At 37.3% G+C, this 13,673-nt stretch overlaps 1 protein-coding gene across 1 annotated transcript in view; it reads right to left on the bottom strand.

Moving 5' to 3' along the window:
- Nucleotides 1-11,482, bottom strand: part of LOC308689155 (uncharacterized protein) — a 32,927-nt gene extending 21,445 nt beyond the window's left edge. The window contains exons 1-2 of the mRNA XM_081362731.1: nt 11,415-11,482; nt 10,706-10,841 (exon numbers count right to left, since the gene is read on the bottom strand). Of these exons, the coding sequence (XP_081218857.1) occupies nt 10,706-10,790 (85 nt within the window). The 5' untranslated portion in view covers nt 10,791-10,841; nt 11,415-11,482. The remainder of the gene's footprint in view (nt 1-10,705; nt 10,842-11,414) is intronic.
- Between the last annotated feature and the right edge of the window lie 2,191 nt (nt 11,483-13,673).

Below are 13,673 nucleotides of genomic sequence, written 5' to 3' on the forward strand. Positions count from 1 at the left end.
TCCATTTCCACTGAACTTACTCCTGGTCACATTTTTGGAAATGATTACCTCAAATAAGAAAATTTTGTGTTAATAAGCTTAAAGTTATGTGATAAGTTTACCCTGCTTTCTGGAATTCCTCCAAGGAAATAAAGTTGTGTTTACAAGACCCTAGCTGTGTCCCAATTCAGGGGCTGCATCCTTCGAAGGCCGCGGCCAACAAATGCGTCCTTTGTTTCCCGTGAAATTAAAGGGATACTTAACCGATTAGCATTAAGATTTGTATCAGTAGAAACCCGGAAGTATTTTCGAATGACCGTGATTCCCTCCCTCATGTCCCCCTGAGACGAGAGATTTCTGTATTGTGTGTCTGGGAAAAAACCTCAGATGACACAAAAATCGTCATTTTTAGGGCAGTGAAGCAAGTGCATTCTGGGAGTTGTTGTCTTTCATCTACATGAGCCAAAAATACATTTTCTGGCTTTTCTCAGTCTAGAAGGCACCAACTTCTAAAATAATTTCACATTTCTACTACATAAATGACCCAATTTAAATACACATTCATCTTTCTAGCGGTGTATCCCTTAAATATCCCTTTAAGGATACAACAGATGGATCCTTCACGGCCTTGCCTACCCCATGATTCATTGCACACCAGTGAGGATTTTTCACCAGTGAGGAAGTAATTGCCAAATTGCACTTTTAAAATGTAGGTATTGGGTTTCAATTTACTCGAATAATCTATTGTATGTAATGATACAAATTAAAAAATACAATCAAGGATCAAATGTTGACTTATGTTGCCAGCATGCGATTTTATATAGTTCTTCTCTTTATTATGTACATAAATGGACCAAGGTGACATTTTTTAGATCGGTTTTCAACCCTGTTTTGTTTTAGGCAGTTTTTATATAACTTTAAAAAGTTCAGTAAGGCAGCTGTCACAGTTGCTAGGCGACAAGAACAGACCTCCCATTGAACAACTCCCAGGAGGCAGTTAGCAACAATTTGTTAATATTATGACCGTAAATTTAGAAATTTTGCAAATAACCAGCGGTGGAACGTAACGAAATAGATTTACTCTTAAGTAGAGAGTAACTAAGTATAGCAAATGTTGTACTTTTAGGAAAAACTGACTTTTTACAGATGAGTATTAGATTTTGAAAATAGATATAATAAAATAAAAAAAGAACAGTATATAATAAACACACTACACATGTCTTTCTAGATCAGGGATAAGCAACGTCGGTCCTGTTTTGCTTTTATGTTAATATTTTATGGTTTGCTTTTTGAAGATGTGAATTCATTTAATTTATTCTTTCCTCTTTCTGAAAACATCTTAGCGACATGGCAGCCGTCAACTGAGTCAGACCTGGAAATCTGTTGGTAGACAACGCAGTGGACAGTGGAAATATAAAAATTTAATTTAGATTCTCTGATCTTAAACGAAAATGATCCTGTAAATAGTTGTAAAATGTACTGCAAGTAAAAATGTATAGAACAAATTTTGTTTCATTTAAAAATTAATTGATGTCAAATGAATGTACAGAATAATATTTGATTTCATTTACAAATTTAACTTGCATTACAAAAATAAACACACATACAAAAAAAATGCACAAATTATTTTTGTTTCATAAAAAAATTATTTAAAAAATAATGTATAGAACGTTTGTGAAGAAGTGACCTTCTTCACCGCTGCAAGCGGCAGCACTGGCACACATAATCACACACACACACTTTTCTCACCTGTTGATGCCGCTATTAGTGTATGGAAGGCGAACGGGGCCAAAAGTCTTGACTGCGTCTACACACACTGTTTGTCTGCGTTAACGCGGCAATTTTTTACGTGTTTCTTTTGTATGTGTAGACACGCAAATTCTGGTCGTGTTAAGGCGTCAGTTGTCCTCGCGTTACTTTAGTACGTGTAAAGACGCCCAGTTTTCCATGTTAAGACGACCAATTTAAACGTGTTTCTCAACGCGCACATTCTGGCCATGTTCGAACTTGTAATATTTTTTAAAGCAGACTTACTTTTAGATTTACCCACATTTTAATCCTTTAGTTTATTGTGGCCTTTTCTTCAGTGCTAGAGTAAATTAATAAATGTTACATTGTAAATTAAGTAAATGCGTTCCATATTATAAATTATAATTTAAAGAGAGCGAAAGCAGTAAGCGCTCTGCTCGGCTTTTGGGAAGTCAGTGTCACCAAAGAAGTGTGTTTTTGGTTGCCAGGGCAAGACAACCCTGCACAGATTCCCAAAGAACCCGGCGTTAAGGGACCAGTGGATGGAGTTGTGCAAGACTGTTTGTTCCCTGCATTTCGACGATGATTGTTTTATAAACAAAGCCCAGATCGACGGATTTGCACATCGTCTAATGCTTAAGGATCGAGCAGTCACAATGATAAAGGTTCGCGGTCGTGCGTTGGAACCGGGCGGTGAGTAAAACTGCTTCAAATGTCTCTGTGTGTTGTTAGCTCGGCGGGTAAGCACAGCTTTAGCTTCGCCCACACGGCACGCCTCCAGCCGCTCGTTTTTTTCCGGAAAGACTCGGTACAGCCTATCTTTCTTTTATAAATATAATAAAACTAAAGACTTTTTGGAGATATGAAGGATGCAATACTACTCTATAGGTACTCAAGATTAACAGGAGATTGAGTGCAAATGAGCATTTCACCCCCCCTTTAAAATTCATTTTCACTTTGTGAATCACAAGTGGTGATAAATGTATTTAAAGTCTAAAAACTGTAACTATTTTAAACACAAATGGAGACATGAGTTCTGCTATGAGCCTATAGTTTGTTTGTGCTGTTCTGTCTCTGTGTTGTTTACAGTAAACATTGTCTTGGATGCTGCAGGCTGATGAGTGTTATAATGAAATATAGTACATCATATTTAAAATATGTTTTGATATGTATTACAGGCTAGACATTTACGCTTGTCCGGGACAAGTGGATTTTTTGAAGGGGCAAATGAAAGAGAATTTTACTTGCCCGACCAGACAAATAGCCTGATTAAAACGTCAATAACAAAAAATTATTATTCTGCATTCATTTAGTGTAAGTGGCGACTGATAGAGAATACAATAGCCTAATATAATATATAATGTAGGTTACTGACGATAACACGGTTGTGCGCACCTAATTTGGAAACAAATGAAACATTCAAAATGTGGAGTTTTTATAACATATGATAAAGTTAAGCAACATCACATGACCAAGAGCGCTGAATACCATCAAGATTGAAAATGTGACACTGATTTCATATTACAGTTCAATAAACAAGTAATTAATATTAAGTCAGTTGAATTTTAGACACAATATTGGCATTTTTTGTTCTATTTCAGCAGCAAAAATAGTTCAACAGTGCATCTCAAAGGAAAACTCAACCTTGTTTCATTACCGAATGATTCAGTGTTTTGAACGAATCAGTTGAGTCAAAGTTTTAATGAACTCCTATTCATTTACAACCACATCATCCCTGAATGAATCAGCCGTTTGAATGAATCATTTGAATAAATGACTCAATGACTCACTCATTAAGACGGTCGCCTGCCGCCTCCTACTGGTGGTTTATAAATATTTCTATATACAAATACTATTTCTTATTTGTATATTCAAAACATATTTAAAATAATCTCATTACATTATTTAATGCAGTTTAATTTGATTGGTAACAGCCCTTTAGCATCTTATTATTCTATTTTAATTTATTGATCAAATTTAAGAATTTTAAATGAAAGAAGCAGCATATATTTAAAATGATTAGGGAAAAATGCCCTTTATAAAGGTTAAAATATCATAAATATGCCGATTTATATATGTTAAAGCTGACTGAACAGTGATGAGAATACTGATTCGGAGTAAACAACACACACAAAAAAAAAAAAAAATCCTGGACAAACAAATGTTTTTACTCGGACAAGTGAATGACTGACCGAAGGACAATCAAATGAAAAGGCTTAATGTTGAGCCCTAGTATATTTTTATTATTAGTATTCATTTATTTACCCATAAACCTGTCTTTAGGAAGCCATAAGTTACAGTGGCAAGAATAACTTTGTGAAACCTTTGAGGGTGGTGGACAGGGTTTAGACTAAGACAGGAGTATGCCTTAAGCTAGTTAACCGTGCATTTCTTTTCTTTTATTTCACAGCTGATGTGTGCAGTTTTTTATTGCTTGCATTAAAGTAATTTTCTCTTGTTATGTTTTTTAATTGCAATCTTTTTCTTCTGCCATTCATGCTTATCAGTTCCATGCAATCTTAAAGGGGAAATGAAGCAGTCAATCAAGTTTACATGATTTACAAGATGGATTTCCACTATAATCAACAATTATATAAGAAACATGACAAATGTAAACATATAAAAGAAAAAAGAAAAAAACGTTATATCTTTCACGGCCAGGGCGCCACCATTGTGCAGTATTCTAACATGTGACGTCACGGGGTTGGTTGGCTTTAATAAACCTGGCTGAATGTAGGAATATCCCGACATCAAACTGTCTACACCACGGCGTTTTGACCGCGAGTTCCTTGACAGAGGCCCAAGCAACACTTACAATCTCCCTTTACGGGAGATTGAAGATGTTGAGCGCAGGTTTATTCTTTGCAGGGCGAACCTGGAGGGTGCTGGCCCTTTTTACCTGACAAACCACAATGAAGTAGAGAACCTCTACAAACAGAAACTTAAATCAATGAAATCAGCTCAGTAATAAAACAGTAATTGCAAATGGTTGCATTCTTTGTTCATGAAGTGTTCTGCAGGGTTCTCAAGTCTCACGCATTGGCCGTGAGACACACGCAAATCAACTAGGTTAGTTCACACGCCACACTGTGTATTTCTCACGCTAAAAAGGCAATGCCAACCAATTTGTCCTGCAAGCTTTATATATAACGTTGTATACGAGGCGCAGGCACACAAAGTGAAGTTTCCTGCCACCAGCACGTATCTCCGTCAGATTGCATTCGTTACTAGGAAACATAGATGTGCGAACACACGGAAGTTGACGGAACATTCTCGGCCACCCGCACCATACGTTCGTTACTAGGTAACCAACAACATCGCGTGAACACACGTCGTGATGGAGAAGGTAAGTTGGAAGAAAGCTCATCTAACATTTTTAGGCTAGAACATTTAATATATAGCCCATTGTATACATTATTATTGATGCAGTCAAAAACTCTACAACTACTTTGCAACCAGGCCAGAAGCTTTGGCTCAGTTTGGCTAGCTTACATTATCTGAAACTAAGGGAAATGTTAGTGGGTATGGGAAGAAATGAAGATGTATTTCTTCATTTTATTTTAAATTATATATTATACTGTATTAATAGTCTTTCTAGTTACATTAAGGCTACATGTATTAAAGCAGAGTGCTCTGGGTAATATTTTATATCCTGTCAAAACATACATTAATTATTGCCATTGCATTTGTATTTTTCAAAGATGTCAGGGAAAAAGCAAAAATATATTTTATCATTCTGGGCACCAAAGGGTAAGCCCCCTAAAAAGGTTGCCACAGTGCTTCAAGTGGGAGCCCCCCACCCCTGTTATCAAGGCATCAAAATTAGAGGTCGACCGATTCATCGGCCGATTTTTTGCATTTTTTACATAATCGGCATCGGCCAATATCCAAGTGTATCAAGCCGATTATTAGGCGGGCGCATCTGTGGGCAGCCTAGTGTTGTTGTTGTTGTAGTGCGCACGCTGCGCCTAGTCATTCTCCAGCAGAGTGAGCAGACCTCATCCAGTGCCTAAGGAAGAAGCCAAGTTCCTTGGAGAAAACTCCTTTATATTTAATTAAAAACTTTTGATATGTTACTGCCAACTTGGAGAAAAAACATGAATAGGCGACATGACGTTCGGCTACTTTGAAATTGATAGCGTAGTTGAGGTTGCATTATCACAGTAAGTAAGCAATAATTTACAGACAGTGAATCTGAGACTTTTATTTGTTTTGTTTGTGTGTCTTATATTTGAGAGGGTTGTCACTCAATGCAGAGAAATAAGTAATAAAAAAAAAGAGACCAACTATAGGCTAGTGAAGGACTGGCTTAATTTGCTTTGCTAGCAGCGTCGTTGCAAGGGTTGGGTAGCTACAGACAGACCCAGTGCTAATATGGCACTGGTGTCTTAACGACCGTTATCTACCGGACCGAATATCTTAACGGATTTCTGTGCTTCATTTTGGTGCTACTGTTATGCCTGTGCTTCTCTTGGATGCTTTGAAAACGGACGTTAGAATAACAGAAACATCGCTTCGCTGCACGTGACGCTAGTCAGAAGTTAACTTTAGCATACCGTTAGCTGGATTAAACACGGTTAAAATGCTGGCCAAACAGTGTAATGTCGTATTTCACTGTAGATTAGGGGTGAAACGGTACATGTAAATTATTCGTATTGAACCGAATCGGTACAGGTGTCACGGTTCGGTGTATACATTTCCACGGAGAATACACGCTATAAAAATAAATAAAACTTGCGTGCAAAGTAATGCGGAACTACTGTTAGATACGCGTGTTCTTTAGGGACACCTAATCTGTAGCTCTGCTTTAGCTCCGGCTGCGATGTAAAGATTGCAATGTTGGAGTGTGTGTGTGTGTGTATGTGAGAGAGAGAGAGAGAGAGAGAGAGAGAGAGAGAGAGAGAGAGAGAGAGAGAGAGAGAGAGGCGCGCGGGCGCGATCGAAAAGTCGCGTGTGTTTAAAGTCACAAAGTGTTTACTTATATTTGTGTGCGCGCGCGCGTGTCTGAGGCGAACAGTGGAAACATAAAAACATACTCTGTCATTTTGTTTATCAGGACATCATTCAAACTGCAAAGTGTTTAAGTTACTGTTAATTAAAATGTTAAGGAAAACAAATATATTAATCTTAATAATAATAATTAATATTAATTTTCAATTCATTCAGGTACAATTACCAAACATATCTCAAGGTCTTTTTGTAGATTGGTAAAGTGTTCAATAAATGTTTTTGTTGAGAAATTGTGTCTATCTTAAGTAATTATTTGTGTTACATTTTATCATTCAAATAGAGGTTAAAAACATGCGCATAATCGGCCAAAATAAATCGGCAGCATTTATCGGCCATCGGCCAACCCGGATTTCAAAAGATCGGCATCGGCATCGGCCTGAAAAAAAACATATCGGTCGACCTCTAATCAAAATGTGCAACAAACACTTACAACACAAAACACATTTCATAAGCTGGAGTGTGTACTCTAGTGTACACACACACACACACAAACCTTAATACTCGAATATGTCATTTGTTCACAATGTCCCACCACACAATAAATCATTATACCATTTCGACTAGACACATTCAAAATGCAAAAAGATTTGTTTTTCCAAACTGTTTGGAGCAATTTGTTATATTTTTGTACTTTTTGTATATTTGTAATTTTGAAATATAACATTAAAGAGTATATTTGATGTGATGAATTGCTCTGTCATTTATCAGATTAACCAATTGTTATAATTTCAATTTGTGCTGGCTAATTATGAACAATGGGAAATTGGGGGGCGGGGGCGGGGCTCCATTAGGGCTCCCCCCCCTAACCACATGTGATCTCACTCCAAGCTTTTGATAAAACTTGAGAACCCTGGTTCTGCTTTGCATACTGTTTCATGTTGAATGTTATTGGTACAGGTGATGAGCACTATAGCAACCATTAGTATATTTTAAATGGAATACTGGAATTGGAATATTTTGAAAAACGGTCACTGAATAAATATATTGATGTTTTACTTCTTTAAAATCAATAAATCTTTATATTTTGTGAATCATTCATGATGTGGGCTTATTTGGAACACATGGGGGCCAAAGTACCAATTAAGCCCATGACAGACTTCTGACTTTATTCCTAAAATATCTTAAATTTATATTCTAAAATGTACATCAACTAATTAATACATTTTCAAATGAAAGATAAATCTTGCATTTTAACAAATTATTTTTCTTATAAAACATGTCAATATCTATGAAAAAAAACTAAACTTAGATTTTGGTAGGCTTAATGGGTACACTTACCCTATTTAATCCACACACACAAACGAACTACAGTGTCTATAGATAACCTACATTTAAATGTGTGGAGGGAACAGAGAGACTGACATGGAAATTAGTGAACCCAAAAGTAGGAGTTTAATGAAAAAAAAATTACATTGGCTAGTTAAAAGAACGCAAAGTATAAATTAAAGCAGGGCAAACCAATCATTAGCCTAATAAAGAGAAAAAGAAAAAAAAAAAACACTTAATCCAGAGTTCCTGACAGGAATTACACTTGTGGAAATTACCGGCGAAAAACATTAAAAAAAGACCGCCGCGGCTAGTGAAGTGACGTCATGTGTGTGCACGCGAAGGGGAGTGAGATTCTGGCAGGGAGTCGAAATTTGGCACAACACCATAGACAGTATAAGAAATGGTCAATGGACACAGCGAACCCATAGATCTCAACGGAGAAAAGTGAAGTCAATTAGAAGCACTCACTTCCTGATGGCTGAACGTTCTGCGCAGCCTCAAACTGAGCTTGACGACGTAGATGTGACGTGAGTAACCTGTCTGACAGTTGTAAGTCTTCTAGTAGCTGTGCCAAGAGAAATCTGAATCATTCCCTTCCGAATCTTGCATGAGTAGGAGCTGTCCATGAGCTAGGAGCAGGAGCAACTTTAAGGCCTGTTCACACCGGGACGAATTTCGCGCGCGATATTCGCCGACGTTTAACGCCTCGTGACTAAACAAAGGGCGCTAATGTGAGTGTGCACACCGACGCGAAAAACGCCACGCGTAAAAGCGTCGTTTTTTTGATTAACTATCCGACCAATGAGATTGGCGCTTTTGCTCACGTGTCTGGAGCTTCTGAAGTTACAGTAAAACACAACTTGGGGGCGCTCAAACACAAAACGGTCTTGCCGAGCACACATACGTAACGGCGAAGAAGATATATGCCGAGTAGCGTCTAAACACTGCCGGGAAGAAATAAGACGAGGAAGATGCAAGGCAAGATGATTGTAGAGCTGCTGGTCTCATTGGTGTCGGAACATAAAGAACTATGACAAACGCGACAGCGACTACAAAAATCTTGATAAAAGAGAACTGTTATGGAGTGGTATTAAGCACCATCTAATGTCAGGGAATGAATTTGCATGTTCACTCGGCTCATCGTCAGCGAAAATCGCTTGGGTGTAAACACAAAAAACGCATTGAAAAACGCTGGCGAATAACGCGCGCTGATATTCGTCCCGGTGTGTACGGGCCTTTATGACTCTCTATGGGCTTCTCCCTTGACTTTATGCCTCCACGTCCCCCCGATTGCCCGCGAGTTTCTCCTCCTGTCTATACGGTAATTTCTCTACTGTGTGGCAGAGAGCCGCGTGGCTATGACGCCATTGTTAGCCTATTTTTACAAAAACTGTTTCTACAGGGCCATAACGTAAGATACAAGGTAATGGAGCCTTTTATACATTGTCGTGTTTCTTTAGAAATAAACAATGCATAAATAGAGTCTTTAAACGTCTCAGATGTAAAGATATTCGCTGTCAAAGTGACACCAAAATGAATCGGAGTTAATGGAATGCTAACAGCAGGTGATGGCTTGCTAACCAATGGCGGCCCCCAGGGAAGGTACGCTTTCCGGGTGCTGGATTACCCCCTTGCACAACACCAGCAAACTCGAGCTCAGGTAGGGTGAGCGTCTGCGCAGTGGACCAGAACCCGGAGAACCCATGTTGTGTCTATATGTGGGGTACCCAAGTTTTAGGTTAAAAGACAAACATTAATTTGAGCTAGGGTTGTCTTGTTTATTATGTTATTATATTTATTGAAATTAGTTTGTATAAAGTTTGTTTTGTTACAAGGTGGAGGAATATGTCAATCTAAATATGGAAGATTTCACCTTATGACACGTACCTATTAATGGTGGTGCCTGAGAAAAGGGGTGGAGTCTGGCCTTTAAAAGCAGCAGCCAGACTCCAGAACAGGACTTGTTTACCAAGTCGAGCCAACGTGCAACTGCGGAGTCGTGAGCTATATTGTGGATACTTGTGAGTTTGTGTACATATTCGTCTAGTTAAATCTTTTTGATTTATTTATTTATTTATTGTGTTTGTGTGTGTGTGTATGTATGTGTGCGTGTGCGTATGTATGTATGTATGTATGTATGATATATATATTTTTTTTTTTTCATATGCATATTCACTGCTGGATTATTGGACTTTTGGGCACTTTTAAATAAAGACCACCATACTCTGAATAAAAATGATGGCTCAACCCGTAGCACTCTTCAGAGTATGGTGATATTTATTTACAAGTGCCCGAAAGTCCAGCAAATTTCATGTTTTTACGTGGCCCTTGTTTCGATAGCCATTTGAGTAAATGTAAACAATACTTACATTTTATACATGAATTCTTCGGCCACCACAGAAGAACACGCAATTTTCTTTGAAATTAAAAAATACTGTCATCACCGGCGTGGGATAGGCTAGGCTGCGAAGGATCCACTCATTCTATCCTTCGCAGCTGGGGGAAAGAAGGACAGTAGGCCGCATTCGAAGGACCCTTCGTCACGCTGCTGTGACACAATCAGCCTTCAAATGCGACCTTTGAAGGATGCAGACCCTGAATTGGGACACAGCTACTGATTTGATGCAGAGAGCACTTTTGAAGTCAACTTTTGAATAAGGATCAAGTGACAGAGTTCAGCTTTGAGAATAAAACCAACCTGTTTGTTCCTCAGTATCTTCCTCTTTCACTCTGAATGTTTCTTCAATCTTCATGTCTTCACTCTCCTCTTTAATAAACGCCATCTTTATAATTGTATGTCACATGGATTTCAGTTGCATCACCAGGAATTTTTTCTGTGTGTTTAGACACTTTGTTTAAGATGTGAATAATTAAAAGAAGGAAAAATAAATCCAAACTAAATTTCTGGGTACGTCTCAATTAGCTCCCTAGTTCAGTAGTTGGTGTACTGGTAAGGGAGTCAGTCAGTCACTAAATGTCTCCATCAAACCTAAAATATTACAAATTAATTTTGCTAGACTCTTCATATTGTATCTAAACATATTCATTCCATAATGAGGGAATCAGTTAGTGGGGAATCAGTTAGTTTGTAAAAGTTGTCAAACGTAACTTGTTTTGAAACAGTTCCAAAGCTTTGAATCTCCAATCACTACTTGTCAGAGACCGAATTTCACTTTACGATATAAGTTACTTTATTTGATTTCACGATATAGGGCGATAGGGAGCGAAATGAGACGTACCCCTTCTGCGACTCATGCGTGGATGCGGTTTTATACTCACCAAAAATAACATTCATACATGTTGCGTTCATTATTTATTAATTGTAAATGCTATACATTGATTAAACAATCATTCCCATTTAAACACCAAATATTCCCCAAATCACAAACGTTAAAAAAAACACAAACCTTTCATTAGCCGAATCACAACAGAGGCAGGAGCGCAGCGCATGTTTATGACGTCACACGACCACACCAAAATAAAAGTCCAGGAGGGGTTTTCAGAAAGCAGGTTATGCGACACCGGGGTAAGCAGTTTGCTTCAGGGTTAATTTACTTCAGAGGTATTCAGCGCATGTGTGCCCTATCGATTATATTATAGGCTACTACACTAAAAAAAAAAAAAAAAAAAAAAATGTTTTCTTAATATCAAGAATCAGTGATTCTTGGGAATTTGGATAAAACAGGTTTTAATTTTGATAATAAAAAGTTAGTTACATTATAAAATCTGAAGGTATATCATTATAGACCAAGGTCTTGGCTGTTCAGCAATGTACCGGTGAAACCTCCTCATTTTGTATTCTTTTCATAAAATTTTTTTTGTCAACACCGTCAGACACAATACAAATTATTTTTTATTTATTTGGTCTAATATGTATTTAGAGTTTTTAAATCATTATCTGGCATTCTTAGTACACGTTGTTAAATGTTGAATATTCACGTTTGTTCATTTTTTATTCTGTTTCACGTGTACTCCTTTAAAAGATATAACATCATACAATGTTTACTTTAAGCCTAAACAGAAAAAGTAATGTTTTTTTATTTAGCAAACATATTTTTGTATTAAAAGAGACTATTACTTTAATAACTCAACAGCACTGAAGAAACATTGTAAGCATATTCATTTAAAACAAATAAAACTCCCTCTGACGGTGGTGACACTAATCTGACGGTGGTGACAGTGGCCTCATTGCAACATACAATCCCAAAATGTATACCACTCAAGTCAATGGCTTCTTGCTTAACAACTTGAACTATTTGGTCCAAAAAAATAACAATCCTGAGCACTGTGATAAACTTTTTTCAATGAATATAAGGTACAATAAGCAATATCATTATTAAAAGTACCCCATCCCCATATCATCAAATATCAAATCATCATAGTAAAAAAATAAAGTCATTACCAGTAGGAATAATGTACAATGCATCACTGACATCATCTTAAACTGTCATCTAGTGCCTGCTACTCATAAAATAATACATTATATTCTTGTGAAAACTGGACTGTAAACTGTATATTGGACTGTAAAATGTATAACAACAATTGTGAGCACTGTGGCAAACATTCAATAAGAAACATATAGGTTCAATTATCAATAGGCTATCATTAATAAAAGTACACCTTAATAATCATCATAAGTAAAAAAAGAAATCACTACCAGTAGTAATAAGACAGAATTTATCACTGACCTCATATTTAACTGTCATGTAGTGCCCCCCACGCATAAAATAATATAGATCATATTCTTCTGTAAACTAGACTATAAACTGAAATAATAAATGAATAACTACATCTTACAGTCTCTGTATGTTTCAAAATACAGAAATCATTCTGTGTAAATACCACAAAACACATCTGGCACAATAATAATAATAATAATTCATATGTGAACTCCTATGAGTATTCCCTGACTGATTTACATCACTCCACCACTTATTTAGCTTCATCAGGAATTATATGGTGTATATGTTTCTCCTCTATGAAGTCCATGACTTCAGCAGACAGGTTGTATATCTCCCTCCTGCTTGCACGACCTGGTGATGACGGTTCCACAAGTTTGACCAGAATATGCAGCCCTTTCCACTTCCTTTTGGATAGAATCGTGCGTTGGGCCCATGAGAATAGAAAAACTCCACTTCCACTTCTTGATGATGAGCATCCACAGTGACAGCCTTTGCTAAACACCAGTTCTAGTCATAAATGACCGCAAGCCAATCTCTGCAATGAACTATATCGGCAGATAGATCTGTCACAGTCCTCTCAGGACCACTCTTGTTCAGGTGAAAATCTAAATGAACGTTAGTAAACACAATTTAATCGCTTCAAACGTGTTCAGATGCAAGTGGAACTGCTGTATAAAAGCAATATAGCGCTCGTGTTCGTGAGGATATCTACGAACATCCTCACGAACATATTGCTTAATAGTAGCATGCAGCAGTGTAGGCCTGTATGGAAGAAATATAGGGGGAATTACATAAATAAAAATACAAAAGAGGTTAATGAAATTTTATAGGTCATATTGGTTTTTATTGTGATCAACAATTATATTCTGGCCTCCGTTGAGGACCATTTGGAGGTTTTTGTCACCACCACTGTACGTCTGACGGTGGTGACAAAAACCTACTCTTTCACATGATATGCATGAGTTGTTCACATTAGCCATCTTG

Source organism: Scardinius erythrophthalmus (assembly GCF_964197995.2).
Source record: "Scardinius erythrophthalmus genome assembly, chromosome: 4".
In the NCBI taxonomy this organism is placed as follows: Eukaryota; Metazoa; Chordata; class Actinopteri; order Cypriniformes; family Leuciscidae; genus Scardinius; species Scardinius erythrophthalmus.